The 18740-nt window shown below is 36.0% G+C and overlaps 1 protein-coding gene across 12 annotated transcripts in view; it reads right to left on the bottom strand.

Moving 5' to 3' along the window:
• CCDC150 (coiled-coil domain containing 150) overlaps positions 1-17494 on the bottom strand; it is a 65445-nt gene extending 47951 nt beyond the window's left edge. For 2 of the 12 annotated variants that reach the window (XR_003042925.1, XR_003042926.1), the window contains exons 1-7: positions 11322-11755; positions 10270-10433; positions 8779-8999; positions 8482-8660; positions 6907-6975; positions 2271-2387; positions 1047-1176 (exon numbers count right to left, since the gene is read on the bottom strand). Coding sequence is in view for 8 of the 12 variants with exons in the window: in XM_025039391.1 (XP_024895159.1) it covers positions 1047-1176; positions 2271-2387; positions 6907-6975; positions 8482-8660; positions 8779-8999; positions 10270-10433; positions 11322-11444 (1003 nt within the window). In the remaining 4 variants the exon portion in view is untranslated. Of the gene's footprint in view, positions 1-1046; positions 1177-2270; positions 2388-6906; positions 6976-8481; positions 8661-8778; positions 9000-10269; positions 10434-11321; positions 11760-12555; positions 12577-16629; positions 17289-17318 lie in introns of those variants that run through there. The other 10 variants (XM_025039392.1, XM_025039389.1, XR_003042927.1 and 7 more) reach the window with 9 other exon arrangements.
• Positions 17495-18740: the final 1246 nt, after the last annotated feature.

Genomic DNA, 18740 nt, shown 5'->3' with positions numbered 1-18740 from the left:
TTTTTACAGCCATGCAATCATAGGAAGACAGAAAATTATATTGGGGTATCGTCAGAGAAAATGTCACAAAATAATTCTCTACTCAACAATTATAAAGAAAAAGAGTACTTTCTGCTAAAATCAGTAAGTCAGAACATTGAAATTGCTCTTTGCTCTAAGTTTTTCCTACTTTTCATTATCCTTTTGGTATTCCTTCCCCTATTACAGCCAGAGAGCAGAGAAGGCATATTAGCAACAACACTGGGCTTGGAGTTAGAAGATCCAGGTTCAAGCCTCATTTCATCATTTATTCCTTTTGTAACTTTGGGAAATACAAATAGTTTTGCATGTTACATGAGATCATCTATGTGAAAGCTCTGTGTAAACCATGAAGTGTTATTCATATTTTAGGTACTTCATGATCTCTATAGTTGAGACTATCTGGAAACTGATTTACAACAACATATTAAAAACAGTAATATATATGATAAGGGCTGATGGGCTGGAAGAAGTATGTCTCTGAGTAACCTGGGATCAAGTCTAGACTCTTCCACTGCTTAGCTCTGTCACCTCTAAGGACTTTGTTTACTCACCTATAAAATGAGATTAATCTAAGCTCTAAAGTACCTTACAGCCATCCATTTCTATAAACACAGGCCAACCAAAATAGATTGGTAAACTGAAGAATGAAGAGTCTGATATGATAAATGGTTAGAATCAATCGGTTAGCAAGGATTAATGGCCTTATTTCCTTATTAACATTCTGCTTTCCACTATTCAATCTAGATTTCTAGAAACTAAATGTTCCCAAGTCCACAAACGCTGAAATAAACCTGAAAAGAATCTAAATAAAAAATATTTTACAATTAAGAGGGTCAAATTCTATTTTATTACCATTCTCTTTTCTCAGTGCCAAAGATAGAAAAGAAATCAGCAGTTTTTTACATTCTGGCCTGCAGGTAATATCAGTAACACTGGCCACTTCAAGAATTTGAGATCTTAAGAGGTTTTGCAAAAAAATCTCAAAAAACTAGCAAAAGTGTAATTTTTAGCATCTATTTTCATACTTAGATCAGATTTGAGCTGTGAGATAGCAGTCTCCAACTCTTCTTTTTTTTGTTGCTCCTGTGCCAGCAGTTCTTGAGTGTTCTGTATGGTACTGCGTAGGGCAATGCAGTTTTGCTGCAAACTTTGCACCTGAAATTGTATAAGAAAAACTTCTTTTCTGTAAGATAAAGATTTCTAATAAATTACCTTAGAGCATGTGTGTGGAACAGATTTTCCAATCTTAACATTACTGGAGGGGGATGGGGAGCTTCTCTATATATTACAATTAAAGATCTCAACAAAGTGCAGTATTTTACAACAGTACAATCCAATAGAACTTCCTGGCACTCTTCAACTCGGCAGCCACTAGTCACAAGTGACTGCCAAGCACTCCAAATGTGGCCAGAGTGAGTAAGAAATCTAATTTTTAATTTTATTTAATTTTAACTAATTTAAATAGCCATAAATGACTAGAGGCTACTATACTGGCAGTGCAAGTTATAGCAACAAAGGATCATTTACAAATTACTTAAGTAGAATCCTTTTTATAATTCTATTGTGAAGGACAGCTGTTAAAATAATTGAGTTAAAATAGGTTAAATGATAAAGTTATTAATTAAATCAGTTAAAATAAAATTAGGTTAAAATAATAAGGATTACATAATCCAATTACAGGTATTAGGATTTGGAACAACTAATTGCCTTGGGTACTTAGAATTTAAAATATTCTAAATTGCATGTAGGTACTCCAAATAACAACAATGATGAAGGCAAATATATTATACTAAAATAAATAATGACAATTGCAAACAGCTATATAAACACATCCCTGATTATTTTACTTACTGGTATTCTTTGCTCAAGTATTAGCTCAGTTTAATCTTTATTTTCTATCCATATCACATACATATAACATGAGACCAGGGCAATGCCTTCTAAGATTAATCCTTAAAACAGAGATTATATGATGCACAGGGAAGGATATCATCCCAGGAGCTAACCAGTTACCCCTACAAAGCCTGAGGCAAAGTAACCTCTCTGGTCCTTAGCTCCCTCATTCATAAGTTAGACTGAATAACATCAGATCCTTTATTTTGCACTAAAATATTTAAAATTGTAGTAAGAATGTTAACAGATTACCAAAGAAAAGTAAATAATAAATCTAGAGGAAATTATAGGTGAAATTACCAGCTTTTCTCTTTTGGTTTTACTTCCCCAACATAAATAAGGAGAGAGAAATCTACCTGCTTCCGTTCTACTTCCACCGTTGATCCCATTTCTTGTATTCTGAGTAGCATGGTTGATCCAGATTTCTCAAGAGATTCCCTTAGATACTGCTCTTGAGACAACTGTCTCCTTAGCTGCAGAGCAACAATGCAGTTAGGCAATAACAAGGGAACATCACAGCAGTTTCACAAAGATCACATTCACCGTGGGAAGTTAACCAGACTTGTCATCTCACCTCCAAACATTCTTCATTTGTTTATGTTCTTCATCAGTAACATGATTTTGTTTTTCCTTCACAAATGACCTTCTAATAAATACGAAGCCAAATTTGTTGCCCTTGCCTATTATGTAAGTCTGATTTTCAAACTTTGTGTCAAGATGCATTAGTAATTTGCAAGTAGCACTTGAATAAGGAAAAAAAAATATGAAAGCATGTAGCAAGTAATAAGGGTATATGTGTGTACAGTGTTGCAGTGTAAAATATGTTTTATAATGGACTATCAAAAAGAAGTTTGAAAAACACTAATATCATACCTTAGTATGTGTATGTTCTGTATTTCTTTCTGACTTTATTTTTTAAATATTATTTTCCTATATTTTTATTTCCTCATCTATATATTTTTTATCCTGTAGTATTATAAAACATAACATAGCTGTTTCAATTCTGTTTTAGAATTTAAAGGTCTAAACAAATAATGAAGTAACTGTTAAATGGCAGATAAGCTGACATTCAAGAATTGGGGTACCCTACATTATTTCTCTCAATAAGTGAATATAAAATGAGTCAGAAAGAGATAAAAGGAGTCTCTTTTAACATGAGATAAAGAGATCCTTTCCAACTTAAAATGAGAATTGCAGAATGTTATTCCTTTATGAAGTGATGTTAAATTAGAAGAAATTCTATTTTCAAGCTTGAGTGAAGAGGACATAAGAATAAACTTTATAATTTTATACATGTTTTTGCCATGGATAATATATTTTATAATGTTTAAACGTTTTTGAAAAGTTCAAAGAGATGAAAAATGTGTTCGCATGGAACTGTTCTAATAGTCCATTTTGGAAATATTCTATGATATCCTTAATCATACCCCTAGTACTGAACATTTAGGTTGTTTTTCCAGTTTTCTACTATTCTAAATACTCTTCTGCTTGTGAGTAAATCTTTCATTGCAGTTCCTTAAGATAAATTCCTATAAGAGGAATCAGTAGGTTACAAGTATAAACATTTTTTTAAATTTTTGATACATAATGTGATTTCCCAAATTTTAGCCTATTTGAATAAATCCTATCAGAACTATGTATTATCATTTTCTTAAATCTTTGCTAATCTAATAAATGAAAAATAACATCTTAAGAGTTTTTCATTTCTTTGGTTACTAGTGAGATTAAACATTTTCTAATATGGTTATTAGCTCTTTATATATTTTCTGAACTGTTATTGTTCTTATTCTTTGCCCACTGTTTTTTTGATTTGAGTTTTTTCTTAGTCAAGTTCTTTAAAATTGAAGAATATTAACTCTTTGTCTAGTTTTGTTATGTCTTATTAGTTTTGTTTTTTGCCTTTTTTTTTTTTACATGTAGAAATGTTTAGTTCTTATGTGGTCAAATCTATTGAGGTTTTATATTTAGAAATTCCTTTCTCATCCAATGATCAATTAAATTTTACAATCTTATTTTAAAATGAGCCATAGTTTTTGTTTTGGGCTATATTTTATAAAAATCCGATACTAAAATTATCAGGTTATAATTACTTTATAATATAAAATAGCTTAATATACTTTTTTAAATTCTAGATTAAATTATATAATTTGCTCAAGATATAATTTAGGTACTTTGTAAAGGAAATCTTTATATGATAATATACTACTGAGATATTCATTTCCGAAGCATTATTAAAGGCAATACGTCAATCTATTTTATGTTCATCAGAACCAGATTTTATATATTTTTTATGTCTTGGGAAGATGTATACCACATGTATTCTGTCTTTTATGGACTAAATTGTATTCCTTCAAAATTCATATGTTGAAGCCCTAATTCCCAGTATTTCAAAATGTGACTATATTTGAAATAGGAACTTTAAAGAGGTGATTAAATTATTAGAATGGGCCCTAATCCAACCTGACTGGTATCCTTATAAGAGGAAGAAACTGGGATATGGAAGAGACATCAGGGATGTGTGGGCACAGAGCATGTGAAGACACTGTGAGAAGGCAGCCATTGGCAAGCCAAGTAAAGAGGCCTCGGAAGAAACCAAATATAAGGACACCTTAATCTTGAACTTTAACCGTCCAGAAATATGAGAAACAAATTTCTGTTGTTGAAGACATCCAGTCTGTGCTACTTTGTTATAGCGGCGCTAGCAACCTAATACGTCCCTCCTGCTCTAATACTCTCAAAACATCTTTAGATTAGAAGAGTCCTTCCACAGATCCCTGACAAAGTTCAATGAAAACACAGGATTTTATCACATCATTCAGAATTAAGACTTTCCCAATAAAAATAAAGATAAATGGCAATCAATGATAGCCTTTTAAACAAATGGTATGGAACATATGGACATAAACACATATGCACAAAGAATCTAGATATAGACCTCATACCTTTTACAAAAATTAATTAAAAATGTATCATAAACCTAAATGTAAAATGCAAAACTATAACACTTCTAAAAGAAAACACAGGAGAAAAATCTTGGTGATGACTTTTTAGATATAACACCAACAGTATAATCCCTGAAAGAAAAAATTGGTAAGCTAGACTTCATTAAAATTAAAAGCGCTACAAAAGACAGTGTTAAAAGAATGCAAAGATAAGCTACAGATTGGGAAAAAATATCTGCAAAGCATGTATTTGATAAAGAACTGGTATGCAAAATATACAAGGAACTCTAAAAACTCAATAGAAGAAAACAAACAACCCCGTTACAAAATGAGCAAAAAGACCTCAGACACTTCACCAAATGAAATATACAGACAAACAAGTATATAAAAAAGATGTTCAATATCGCGTCATTAAGGAATTTAAAATTAAAATAAGATACCATTACACACCTATCAGAATGGCAACATTTCAAAAAAATAACACCAAATGCTGGTGAGACTATGGAGCAACAGGAATTCTCAGTCATTGCTGGTGTGTGCAAAATAATACAGTCATTTGTTAAGACAGGTCGGCAGTTTCTGACAAAGTGAAACATAAGCTTACCATGAGATCTAGCAATTGTGCTCTTAAGTATTTATCCAAATGAGTTGAAAACATGTCTACACAAAACCTACATATGACTGTTTATTTATAATTGCCAAAAGTTAGAAGCAACCAAGATGTTTTTAAGTAGGTAAGGATAAACAAACTGTGTTACATCCATACAGTGGACTAATGTTTAGTGAAAAAATAAGTTCTCAAGCCATGAAAAGACATGGACGAATTTTAAAGGCACATTTAAAGTGAAAAAAGCCAGTTCAAAAACGCTACACACTAATTTTACCCTGAAATCTTCATTTCGGCCTAAATTTTAGTAGACAACTATGACTCCAACTATAACAAAACTATAGAGACAGTGAAAAGATCAGTGTTGCCAGGGGCTCAGAGGGAGGTGGGCAGAGGGGTGAATATATGGAGTACTGAGCATTTTTAGGGAAGTGAAATTCTGTATGATACTCTAATGAACAAAGAGTGAATCTTATTATAAATTGTGGACTTTAGTTAATTATGATGTGTCAATACTAGTTTATAAGATGTAACAAATGTACCACACTAGTGTCAATATGCTAATAATAAGGAAAACTGTGGGGTGGGGAGAGTGAGTTTACGGCAACTCTTTTCTGTGCAATTTTTCTATAAATTTAAAACTTTTTAAACAGTCTATTAAAATATCTAAAAAAATTTTTAATGTGCTAAACTTAATGCATTCTAAGAACAATCATGTTTTTATTGGTGATTACTAGCAAAGTACGTAAAAGAATTTTCCGGATAGCAATACTTACCACCTTGAACACTAAAATTCATAATTTAAAAAATAATTTGGGATGAGAATTTTCCTAAGAAATATACTGACGTCTTTATTTTGTATAACAGAATGTTTTAGATAATTTGACCCTTTGTATTTGGACTAACATCAATTATAATTCAGTCAGAGAATAATGAAGTTTTGGGGCCGCTGTCAGGGTATACTGAATTAGTAATCTTTCTGACTCTTCCACTATTTTCAGCTGCAAATTTTTAGTCCAACTTTTAGCAGCCACCTACTTCACAATTTCCAATCTGTTATCTACTAAAACTTAGGCTGAAATGAAGGTTTCAAGGTAAAATTAGATGAGCAGGCTTATTAAAAGCTGTTTACTTTAAACACAGCTTTACTTTAAAAGGTCTTTGTATAAAGGTGTTCACCTAACTCTAAGTATATGGGCAACCGCGTGTATTTGTGGTAACTATTTCCCTCCTGGTTCAGACAGCATTTTAATTTCTGGTTTTACGGCCATATTGAGACAATAAGGGCAGCCACTTTCACATGAATTTCACGTGGTGTATTTTAAAAATCTTCCTACTACACAGTCACATATTTTCTGCTTCAAAGGATCTCATTCATTCTGTCCACTTTTCTGACTTTCCCTCTGCAATTCTAATACCCCCTCAGGCATCTTTTAATCTTACCTCCTCAATTTTAAGGTTCATTTTTCGTTTTGTGGTCTTCAGTTCCTCTTCAACAATGGCTACATTCTTCTAAAAGTAGGAAAAAAGATTTTAAATAATCTGAAATGATAGGGGAAAACTGGCAACCTATAAATGCTATTCTGAATACAGTTATACTTATTGTGACTCTTAAGTCATTATTACAATGAGATATTTTAAAAGAAGTTATTTTATTACTTCGATTTATGACTTCTATCATTTTTCCTTTTAGATCATAAAAAGGGATTAGTCAGATTCACTTCCTATGTAAAATTCAATACTCAGAGGTAAATCTGATAACAGAAATTTTTCTCATGGTATATTCCTATTTTTTTAAGTACTGTATTCCTTCTAGTCTCCAAGATTAACCATGCCTAGGAGCTGAAAATGAAAAACAAGGCTTTCATTATTTACTTTTTTATATTGTTATTAGTGGTACTGCAGATATAAAACCTCAGTCGACTATCTTTGCCATCTTTCCTATCTTCAGCTCTTACTATATTCTAGCATAAAGAGCATTTATCTTTTTAATTCCACAACTCTATGTCAGACCTAATAAGGTACATGCCTGAATGCAATAGATTCCTAATTCTTTTCCCTGCCTCCAACCTCCTCTATAATCAATACTCTATACTACTACCAGATTAGCTTTCCTGTTTTCATTCTCTCACAGCCTTATCAAAAACCTTAATCACCCCCAAGAGAATCAAGCCCAACTACTGATTTTACTTGATTTTGAGATCCTCTGTAATGTGATCTCTAGCTAATTTCCAACTTATTTCCCACAAATAATCCCCACTCCTGTCAAGATAGTTTATGCATTTCCCCCTAATTGCATCCAGTGGAAAGATAAAGTTCAAACCTGAGTTAAGGGAAGAAGACAAGGAAGTGTGATCTTGGAGAAGTGACTTCTCTCTGGGCCCCAGTATTCTTATCGTTAAAATGGAAACAATAATATCCTATATAATGAGGTTTTATGAAGATTGAACAAAATAATGTTGGACATCTATTATACTAATGGGCCCATGGGATGAAAACAAAATTTTTAGTTTATTTTCCTAGTCTTTATTCTTTGCTGACTTGTGTGTGCTCCCTGAAATGTCTTCACCTCTCTACTTTGTCTTCTAAATGTTCAGCTCAAGTCCTATCTTTTGTGAAACCTACCCTAATCTATTATGCACCCTTTTAAACCTACCCAAATGCAAACTCTTCAATATTCACTTACTGTCCTGTACTATCCTTTAATATTTTTTACGTCCTTATTTTTTTCTCTATTAAGTTGTTCACCTTGTTCTCCCAGCTAGCACGGAAGCTCCATAAGAGCACAGACTACCTCATTTCTTGGGACCCTTACAGTCACGTGTACAGGGTAAGGGCTCTATAAATACTCAGTTACTGATAGCACACGACAGTTTAGGTTATCAATGTAGATACATTTCAAATGTCAAGAATCCTCACATCAACATCACCTATTTTAAAAATCAATTTTATGGGCCTACTGAATCCTTCAAATAACACCTAACAGTGACTCTGTATTTCAGAACTCTGGACTCAAACCTTTGTCTCTGAAGCGATCTCCAAGGTGGCAGTCAACCTTTGAACTTCATCTTGTGCCTTGTCTTCTCCCTCTTTCACATCTCTTAGTTGCTGGCGCAAATTCATCACTTCCAGATGCAACAGCTTCAGGTCCTTGGAATGCTCGTCCTGTATTGTATTCAGTCGATCCTTCAGAAAAGCTACCAGAGAGCACAGGTGGGTCATCAAGCAGTTGAAAGGTCAGGAAAAGAAAAGAATCATAAACATATCGAGCACCCATACAGGACCAAATTTATGACAGTTCTCCTCTCTCTATACCTGTTTTCTGTGGATTCAAATCCTTTTCAGTTTGCAGACGGAAGATGTTCATCTTCAAGGACTGAATGAGGCTTTCTAGATGGCACATTCGATTTACCAGAAACTCACAGTTCTTCCACAAAATATCTGATTTTCCCGAACAAATTATTTCTCTTTGGATAGGGCTAATGATGTTCTGGTTTGCAGGTTCTTCTAAACACTTTGGAGTTTCAAACTGGCTTCTGAACAAAGATCCCAATATAACAATATTATGCAATGTTATGGTACTATGGTAATCCCAATCATTGAGTCAATGTAACATTTCTACTAAGGATAAAAACTAGATCCCTTAGTTAACAAGCAACAGTCAGCCCCTCCAAATTTAAATTGAGAGAGCACTATTAGGTAAAGAGGGTGAGACTGGTGTGGAATGGGGAATGATCACTGACTTTTTAAGGTTATTTCTGAAATTTTCATAAACTTTTTTGTATGTAAAAACAAGTGATATATAAAAAATGTTAAATACTAATTCTATAATCGTGAACTAAGAATTAAAGTTAGCAAAAGGGCAATATATGCATGTTTTTTAAAAGTTTTAAACAAGGTCATAATAAATGTTGTTTTGTTCCAACGTTTGTACAAATTTAATATTTAACTGTTGAAGAGTTCTTTATTCTATGGGTGCTACAATACCAATCCTACTAATTTTAGGTCTTTGTCAGAGACACTCAGGAAATATATAGAGGCATATCTTGGAGATATTGCAGGTTCAGAGCTAGACCACTGCAATAATGGGGGTTGTAATCTTTTTGCTGGTGGAGGGTCTTACTTTCAATTTGTAAAAAATGCAATATCTATGAAGTGCAATAAAGTGAAGTGCAATAAAATGAGGTATGCTTGTGTGTTAATTTTAAAGAAAATCACACCAGGAAATTTGATACTGGCTGCTTATGTACCTGGATTTCTCAGGCCATTGATAATCCAACTTTTAACGGCAATAACTTCTTAGCAGCACAAGAGGAAAAACAATTTTTTTTAGTACTTCATCCTAAATTATGTTTTTAAGACTTAAAACCTCTTTTAATTTACAATAAATTTGGAAAAAGAAAATGAAGAACATATTTTAATGGCATGAATCAAGTTTAGATTTCACTTTAACTACTATCAAAGTCTATTTTTAATTTAAAAAATAAAATTATTTCTAATTACACACAAAAAATCACATGTTTTTAATCAAGTATTGAAGGTAAATAGGATATCAATAATTGTACACCTAATTAACCACGCTTTGAATATCTGTTTAGGAGAATAGTGGTAGCAGTTCTATCACAAGATGATGACTTTATCTTGCAAATATTTTCTAATTAATGTTCAAATGGAAAGTGTTATTTCTAATTCTTTTGTAAATACCTATTTCATCTGTTAAACCATCCGCACTGTTACTCCTTATTAATAATCAGTGAAACAAAGTTCTTCAACTTACAGAGATCTAGTTCATTTTTTACTTGTTACCTTTCATCACCAAAGTCTAACATTATTAGGTCATCCCTCAGAGAACTGGTCTGTTCTTCAACTATTCTCATCTTTTGCTGAAGTACGGTGAATGTTTCAGAAGCTGTAGCGTTGATGTGGGTTGGAGAGACGACTGGTCTGGACATTGCAGTTTCCACATGCACCTGAGATTAAAGTCACGATATTAGTGTAGTAGGTTCTATTATTGTTCGAAATAGTCACCAGCCCTTCCTGTGGGATGATTACACATCCCTGTCCTGTTGAGCTCAGGAAAAGCCACGTGTCCTACTTTGGCCAATTAAATGTGGGTGGAAGCTTTAAAAGCCAACGTATCATTCACCATCTCTCCTTTTCCCTCTCCATGAGATGAGCAACATCCCAAACAGTAGCATGACAGCCAGTGCGAGTGAGCAATAAACTTATGTTGTTATAAGCCACTATTGTTCAGTAGTTTGTTATTGCATCATAATATACTCTATTCTAACTACTATTAGACACACGTTAGGACCTATGACTTGGCAGAAGGAGTTATTATCTCTTTCAGTACCAGTCATTTTCATTTTAATATATTCTCAACTCAACCTTTCTGGGGGAAAAAAATCTATACTTGGATCTCTGAGGGCTGTCATAAAATATTTACCAATTACACTAAAGCAATGATTTTTAAAAATAATTTGCAAACTTAACTTTATAGCAACAACTCTTCTACAGCTATTGACATCAAATTTCCAGACTCCTCCCTCCAAACTACATAAGAGTAATGGGAGTAGTGAGACTACTCTTTTGGGCATGGACAGAAGCAGAACTAGCTTATAAGCAATCCCAACTTTTAAATGAACAATGTGCCTAAAGTTTAATGAGAAGGTCGTTGGTAGAAACTTTAAGGATATTCTCCTCCAACTCCATTTCTATACTAATCAGACTGTAAACCTTAACCATCACTAGCAATAGTGTTCCCATGGGAATGTGAGCACAAAGGTCCCACCTGTAATATTAGTAATACATCTTTCTCCCTCACTAGTTGTGTAATCGTATATCTCCCTTACTCTTACCTCCCAGGTGGTACAAGTGGGGACTACCTCAGTTCCAAGTCGCTGAAGGTGGTCTCCAGGACCCACAGCAGCAATTAAAGTAGTGTTAAAACTGGTGGCAGGATTTAAGGGGACAAAAAGCATAGTGAGGACCTGTGAAAAGGTTGGGCTTCTTGCCAATATAATACTACTATGACCACTGAGGACATTTCTTCATTCTGAAATAACTCTCCAATCAACTTATATCTTCCTCCTACAGGTCTCAGAGAATGGCCTTTCTAGTTCTTACTTTTTAAAAAACTTTATTGAGGAATAACTGACAAATATAATCATATATATTTAAAGTGGACAACATGATGATATGATATACATATAGGTATATTAGAGAATGATTACAAAGATCAAAATAATTAACACATCCATCGCCTCACATAGTTAGCATAGTTAATTCTTTTGTGTGTAGTAAGAACACTTAAGATCTACTCTCAGCAACTTTCAAGTATATAATAACTTGTTATTAATTATAGTCACCATGCTGTACATTATATCCTTAGAATCTCTTATTTGAAAAGGCAACCTATAGAATGGGAGAAAATATTCATAAACCATATATCTGACAAGGGGATAATATCCAAAATATATAAAGAATTCATGTAACTCAACAACAACAACAAATCTGATTTAAAAATGGGCAATGAACCTGAGTAGACATTTTTCCAAAGAAGAAATATAAATGGCCAATAGCTTTATGAAAAGGTTCTCAACATCACTAATCATCACAGAAATGCAAATCAAAACCACAATGATAAAAAAAAACACAATGAGCTATGTCACACCTGTTAGAACAGCTATTGTCAAAAATATGCTAAATGTTGGTAGGGATGTGGAGAAAAGGGAACCCTCATGCACTATTAGTGGAAATTTAAATTGGTGCAACCACCACAAAAACGGTACGGAGTTTCTTCAAAAAAATAAAAATTGAACTACCAAATGATCCAGCAATTCTACTTCTGTATATGTATCCAAAGGAACTACGATCAGTATCCTGAAGAGATATCTGCACACCCATGTTCATTGTAGCATTATTCACAATAGCCAAGATATTAGGGATCAACCTAAATGTCCCTCAAAGGATCAATGGATAAAAAATAAGATGAGTCTACCGCAAGGCTACCCTAAACAAGTCCGATCCCATCTGATCTCGGAAGCTAAGCAGGTTTGGGCCTGGTTAGTTCTTGGATGGGAGACTGACTACCTAGGAAGATCAGGTGCTGTAGGCGTAAAAAAAAAAGGCGGGGGGGATTGTAAGCTGACAAGGTCCTTGCAATCTGTGAGGTCAACCGAGGGTTGCCGCACCTAAAAAAAAAAAAAGATGTGACACACACACAACACACACGGAGGAATATTATTTAGCCACAAAAAAGGGAAATCCTGCCATTTGTGACAACATGAATGAATCTGGAGCACATTATGTTAAGTAGAATAAGCCAGACAGAAAGAAAAATACTGTATGGTATCACTCACTTATATGTGGAATCTAAACAAACAAATAAATCTGATTTCACAGAAACAGAATATAACTGTGGTTGATGGGCTGGGGTTAGGGAGAAATGGGTCAATGAAGGTTGAAGGGTACAAATTTTCTTTTACTCTCATTGTAGTGCTTCTGAACAGGATTTCTCTCTTTTGTGCTCTATAAAACAGAATGCATTTGACACACAATCTTTTTGAATTCTTAAACATTTCCTGTTAACAATCAGCTTAAGAACATGTGGTACAGAAGTCTCTTCTATTGATTCCCTTTCATGTTTCAAATTGTTCCTGAAGGGAAAGACAAAGGCACATGTAGGTAGTGAGTCTTTGAAAACACAAAGATTTTAAGTAAGATTCATCTACTTTTCTGAAAAAGAGCCAGATCTGACAACTCCTGCTCATGTTACCACCTGGGCCAGAATAGTGTTCCTCAGGTAATAGAAGGAAAAGCCTCTAAGACAGACCCTCAGGCTAGTTCTGTTACCACGACATCAGGGCTAGGGATGCAGGAGCCGCCAATAGTGTGGGATGGGGAGAAAATGGAGGGGTAACAATGGAGAAACACTACATGGGTTGACCCTCCATTCCATTTTCTGTCATCCGCTGTCTGGTTACTGATGATCTAGAAATAAATCAGGCCTGGGGTAGGGAGAAAAAGTATGGGAGTTTAATGAGGTTTATTGCACAGAGTTGGCTTCTTTGTCTTTTAAAAGAAGCTGAAAAGTTCATATCCCCAGCCTCCCTTGCAGCTGGCAGGCTCATGTGACATTCTGGCCAATGAGACTTTAGGCAGAAGTTTGCAAGGAGCTTCTGGGCAGACTTTTGTTTTTCTGATTAAAAAACGATGGAAATTATGGCACCTGTCCTTTCCTTTACCCATATGATGCTCAGAGCTCTAAGAGCTCTTTTTCCATTGGCTATGCAGTTTCTCACTCTTAAATATAAACACAGCCAGGGATCACCAGTTTTTGAGAAACACAAAAAGGCCAGAGAAGCTCAGATTAACTTGACTTTTTTTTTTTTAATTGCAAAACTAGTAACCTCCAAACTCTGCTTATTTATGAAAAATAAACTTTCAGATTTTTTGTCATTTTTTTCTGTTGCTTGCAACAAAAACATTCCTAATCGACAGACAGGAATCCTGGACAATAGTTGGTGGAGAAACAAGTGGAAGGAGGAGGTAAAGGAAATGACAAGCAGTGCCAGAGCGGGAGGGGAGGACAATTTCCATGGCAACTTATTAGGCCTAGGTAGCCAGTTACAATATAAAGGGATGCCTTTATTAATTTATATCAGAAGCCAAGCAAAGAATACTAATACAAATATAGCAAAAGTCTACTTTTGGAAAAAAAAAAACCATATGGGAAATGGAATACAAGTTTCCCACATATTTTGAATGGAATGCAGATTCCCACCTAAAATTTTTCATGTATGTTGAAATGTCATAGTTTTGCTGATATTTCCCTAAGGTACCTATGATACACATAAAATTTCTACATTTATTTCACAGGGTATGTGCACATTTCGCAATAAAATGGAAAACAACTCAAATTGCTTCATTTTCTTACAAAACAGAAAGTCTATATTTGTCTGGGTAAGAATCTGATTTGCATCATCACTCACACCCACTTGAACCTGATCTACAGTGGAGCTTCTCAGGCTTCCAGAGTGAAAAAATACTCTCAAACAAAAACAAGCACAAATGTGGCCTTCAGCCTCTAAGGGGAGGTTTATAGAAAATTCACCCTAAGGGAAATCAAGGTGCCTGAGACAGACTGATGGTATAGGCAGGAGATAAAGCTTGGGTGAAATACATGTTTTGTTCTTAAAATATCTTCTTAGTCAATCATTGAGGTCATCAAAGAAGTTGACTTGAAAACTAAACAGGCCAATCTATCCTTTAGGTATTTATTAAAAACAGGTCTCATGGTTAGCTGAAAATCCTCCCTCCTCCTGCAGGAGCGAGAGAGGAAGCAATAGTGGATGAATAGCAAGAGCAGGACAGCCTTAATATCCACCAGGGAGAGTCCCTGAGTACCTGGGAGCCTGTTAAAGGAAGAGTGAAGCAGATTTGGAATCTAGTGAATAAGTTGAGTTGGGGTTTAGAATCAGGAGAGATTTAATTTTCATTGCAGTTACTTATACCCTTGCCTATCCACCCTCATTTGGCAGGCCCAAAGCAGGGGTAACAGAAATGTCACCCACCAACACACACTGGCAACTTAGCAGATCCTCAGAAGCCATAACTCTATAGCTTGTAGTCTAAGAAGTACAGTCTTACAAAAAAAGAATCTAGATCTAATTACTAATATTCCAGCCAAGGGACCATAGCTTGTACACAATTGTGCTTTGCTGTTTTTGAAAAGGCACAAATATCACTGAATGCAGTCTTGAATCTACATCCTAATGCTTGACAGTAACAATAAAATACTGAAATATACCTTTTATTTTTTAAAAAGTTCATTCACAGCTACTTTCATAAATACATCATTATCCAGTTAATACAATCCTGTTTCTATGTTTAGGGAGGATATTTCCAAGGGGCTCCTAGGTGGGCTATCTCACTAACAGTATGGCATGAATAGGACCAATGTCATAAGTCATATACCAGTAAAAGCCAGATAATTTTAAAACGGAATACCTGCTTCTGTGGATTCGGGCTCCATTCGTATACTTGGCAATAGTTATAACTATATGCTGTTGGTTTCAAAATAACAGACCAAGGACTCAGTGTTGTTTACCACAACCACTGGAAAATAATTTGGTCAGTAACACTGTCTTCATTCCCTCATACCTCCAACACAGATTTCCTGAATGCCTACCATGAGCCAGATACTGTTATAGGCACAGGGGAATACAGCAGTGAACAAAACAAACAAAAATACTTGCCATCGTGGAGCTTATTTCCAATTAAGGAATACAAACATCAAGTAAAATATGTAATTTTTTCATTGGTGATAAATACAATGGAGAAAAATAAAGTAGAAAAGAGGATAAGATGGAGACTGTGGTTCAGGCTTCAATTTTCAACAGAGTGGTCAAGGAAAGCCTCACTAAGATGATACTTGAGCAAGGACCTGCGAAGGAGGTGCAAGAGTGCACCACCTGGATATCTGGGGGACACAGAAGTCCAGAAAGAGCAAACGGTGAGTGAAAAGACCTTAAGTCAGAATGCCTGATGGGTCCACAAACAGTAAAGTCAGTTTGGCTGGAGAGGCACAAGTGCAGGAGAAAAGAGTAGGAGGTGAGGTCAGAGGGTAATGATGGAACCAGATCACACAGGGCCTTAAAGGCTATTTTATAAAAGTTTGGATTTAATTCTCAGTGACTCTCAGAGCCATTGGAAAGTTTAGAGCTGAAGAGTGTTGTGATATAACTTACCTTTTAATTGGATCACTCTGGCTACCCCCTTAATGGAAGAAGGACAATGGCAAAAGTAAGAAGACCACTTGGGAAGCTGTTATAATAGTCCAGACAGGAGATGCCTCTGGCTAGGACCAGGGTGATAGCAATGGAACAGTAAGAAGTGGTCAGTGTCCAGACATAGTTTGAAGATAGGTTTTGCTGATGGATTCGATATGAGAGAAAGGAAGCAATTAGGATTATCTTGCCATTAATCAAGACAATGGAAATCTATTAGAAAGAAGTAGTTTCAGAGGGAAGATCAAGGGTTGTTCTGGAAATATTAAATTCAAAACAGAAAAGAAGCCCAAGAAGATTGAACTTGTAGATCTGGAGTTCTGGGGAGCAATGCGGACTAGAAACATAAATTCTGAAGTTGTCAATATATGCGTACCTTACAAAATCACGCCGCTGGATAAAAGAGAACAGAAAGGCTTCGAGGACCTAATCCTGGGTGCTCCGAGATTAATAAATCAGGGACATGAGGAGTGTGTGGGTGTTCAAGCCAAACAAACTAATGTGAGCTTCTCCAAAGTAGGGTCAGATTCTTAAATCCTTTTCTATCTTCAGAGCCTAATACAGTGCATGGAACAATGTGGGCAGCAAACAATCGGGGACAATGCAACAAAAATTTAACAAATGTCTAATTCTGTTCTAACACCAGTCCAGGTACTGGGGAACCAGCAATGAACGAATGTAAATTGCTGACACCTGCATTCTAATAAGCAGGCCAGGGAGGATAACAGGTGGCAAAAATCAAAACTCATTAACGTCGAAATGGCTTTCCCAGGAACTTATAACCTCCAAGCTAACATATTTTTTAAAAGCTAGTATTGAGATTTATCTGGAGACCCTCCCCGGTGGCTATCCTCCCTCCTTGAACTAGAGCCAGGCTAATGCAAACGCTTCGTTTCCAAACGGTTTTTCCGGCTTCCAGTGCCATAAATCAGGGTCCTGGAGTCCAGAGGGCGAGACTAAACTGCCAGTGAGAGACGATGGTGGCCTTATCTGAGCCGCCGACTCTCTCCCCTGGGCCCCGGACCTCTTCTCCCGGATCACCCGCCCTGGGCCCGGCAGCCTCACCCCACAGTCCATCCGTCTGCCTGTGGCTCTGTGCAGCAGCAGGAGGGCCGGTTTCCATGGAACTAACACAGCGCTTTAAACGAAGCCGCTCCCCGGCGCGGTATCGCCCATAGGCAGGCGTACCCGTAGCAGGGCATGCCGGGAATTGCAGTTTTCCTGGCCCAGGAGGGCCCTCCGCCCCGGGCGGGACCCAGACCGGAATCCAGCGGCGCGCACGGAACGCGCAGCCCCGGAAGCCGGATGACGACAGGGCTCCATTGTGCTCGCGAGCGGGGCACGCTGGGATATGTAGTTTCCTTCTGCTCAATATCTCCGAGGTCTTGTTCTGTCCAGTCTTGCAGTGACTCGTTTCGTCCCTATGAACTTGCGATGTTTAGAGAATTCGGCAAACACATACTCTGAAGGAGGCGAGTGTCCAAGATTAGAATTTTTTTTTTTAGTTTTATGAGGACTAAAGTATCAAATTACTTCTGAACGGAAAATAACCAATTGGTTAATGAGCATAAAAAACGGTAAAGTACAGAGTTCAAATATTCTTCTCGTTAAAGTAAAAAGCAAGCCCCACTTCGTCCTCACCCATGATGGCCAGACGGAGAGTAAAACACATGGAACCTGCTCTTCTGTCGTGTGTTTCTTCAGGATAATTTATTTCTTGCCTTGTCTACAGGTAAGTGAATAGATATTTCTAAATCTGACTGTAAGTAGCTAAGAAACGAGAAAGACCATTGAAAATAAAACTGCAGTCATTTCTTAGTTGTTTTGCTCTGAGTGAGAATTCATCCTTAACAAGAAGGCTTCTGCAGTGAAAAGACAACGCGACTTAGCTGGACAGAGCACCTTGTTACCACAGCCAGGACAATGCATTCCTCTCGTCTCCCTGGGGCCGTAGCTGAGAATAACTTCAGCTCTCAAATTAATGCTCTCAGATCCGAGACAAGTCCTCATTTACTTAGCAAATGGCTGACTGAATCGATCTGGTTATTCTTATTCTTCTCATAGCTGAGCCTCAACCTGAGATAGATAAAAATGTCAATCAAACCACAGCTGCAAGATGTATTCATCAAACTGAGCCCATCTGGTGAAAGAAATGAGCACCACATACATTATTCAGATGAAGGGACCAAATAAAGCTTTTAATATGAAAAATAGGAGGGTATTTTTGAGCGTCAATGAAAAGAGCCAATTATTCTCTATGTACATTTTCTCTTGCAATGACCTCTGATTTATCTGTAGAGATGAGAGATATGTGTATACACTCCACAGATAATCCAGACACTTCAACGTAATGAGAATTTTCACCTTCTTGAATCTCCATATTAAGCAGCAGTCAGGGAAGCAAATTGATTAAATTTAATGTTTTTCATTTCTTTTTCTATGTCTACCATCTGGCAAACCATATAAGAACTTAAGCAATTACAGAGT

The sequence above is a fragment of the Pteropus alecto genome, unplaced genomic scaffold (genome assembly GCF_000325575.1).
Source record: "Pteropus alecto unplaced genomic scaffold, ASM32557v1 scaffold3, whole genome shotgun sequence".
Classification (NCBI taxonomy): Eukaryota; Metazoa; Chordata; class Mammalia; order Chiroptera; family Pteropodidae; genus Pteropus; species Pteropus alecto.
The sequence above is the reverse complement of the archived record's forward strand: the minus strand, read 5'-3'. Positions and strand labels throughout refer to the sequence as shown.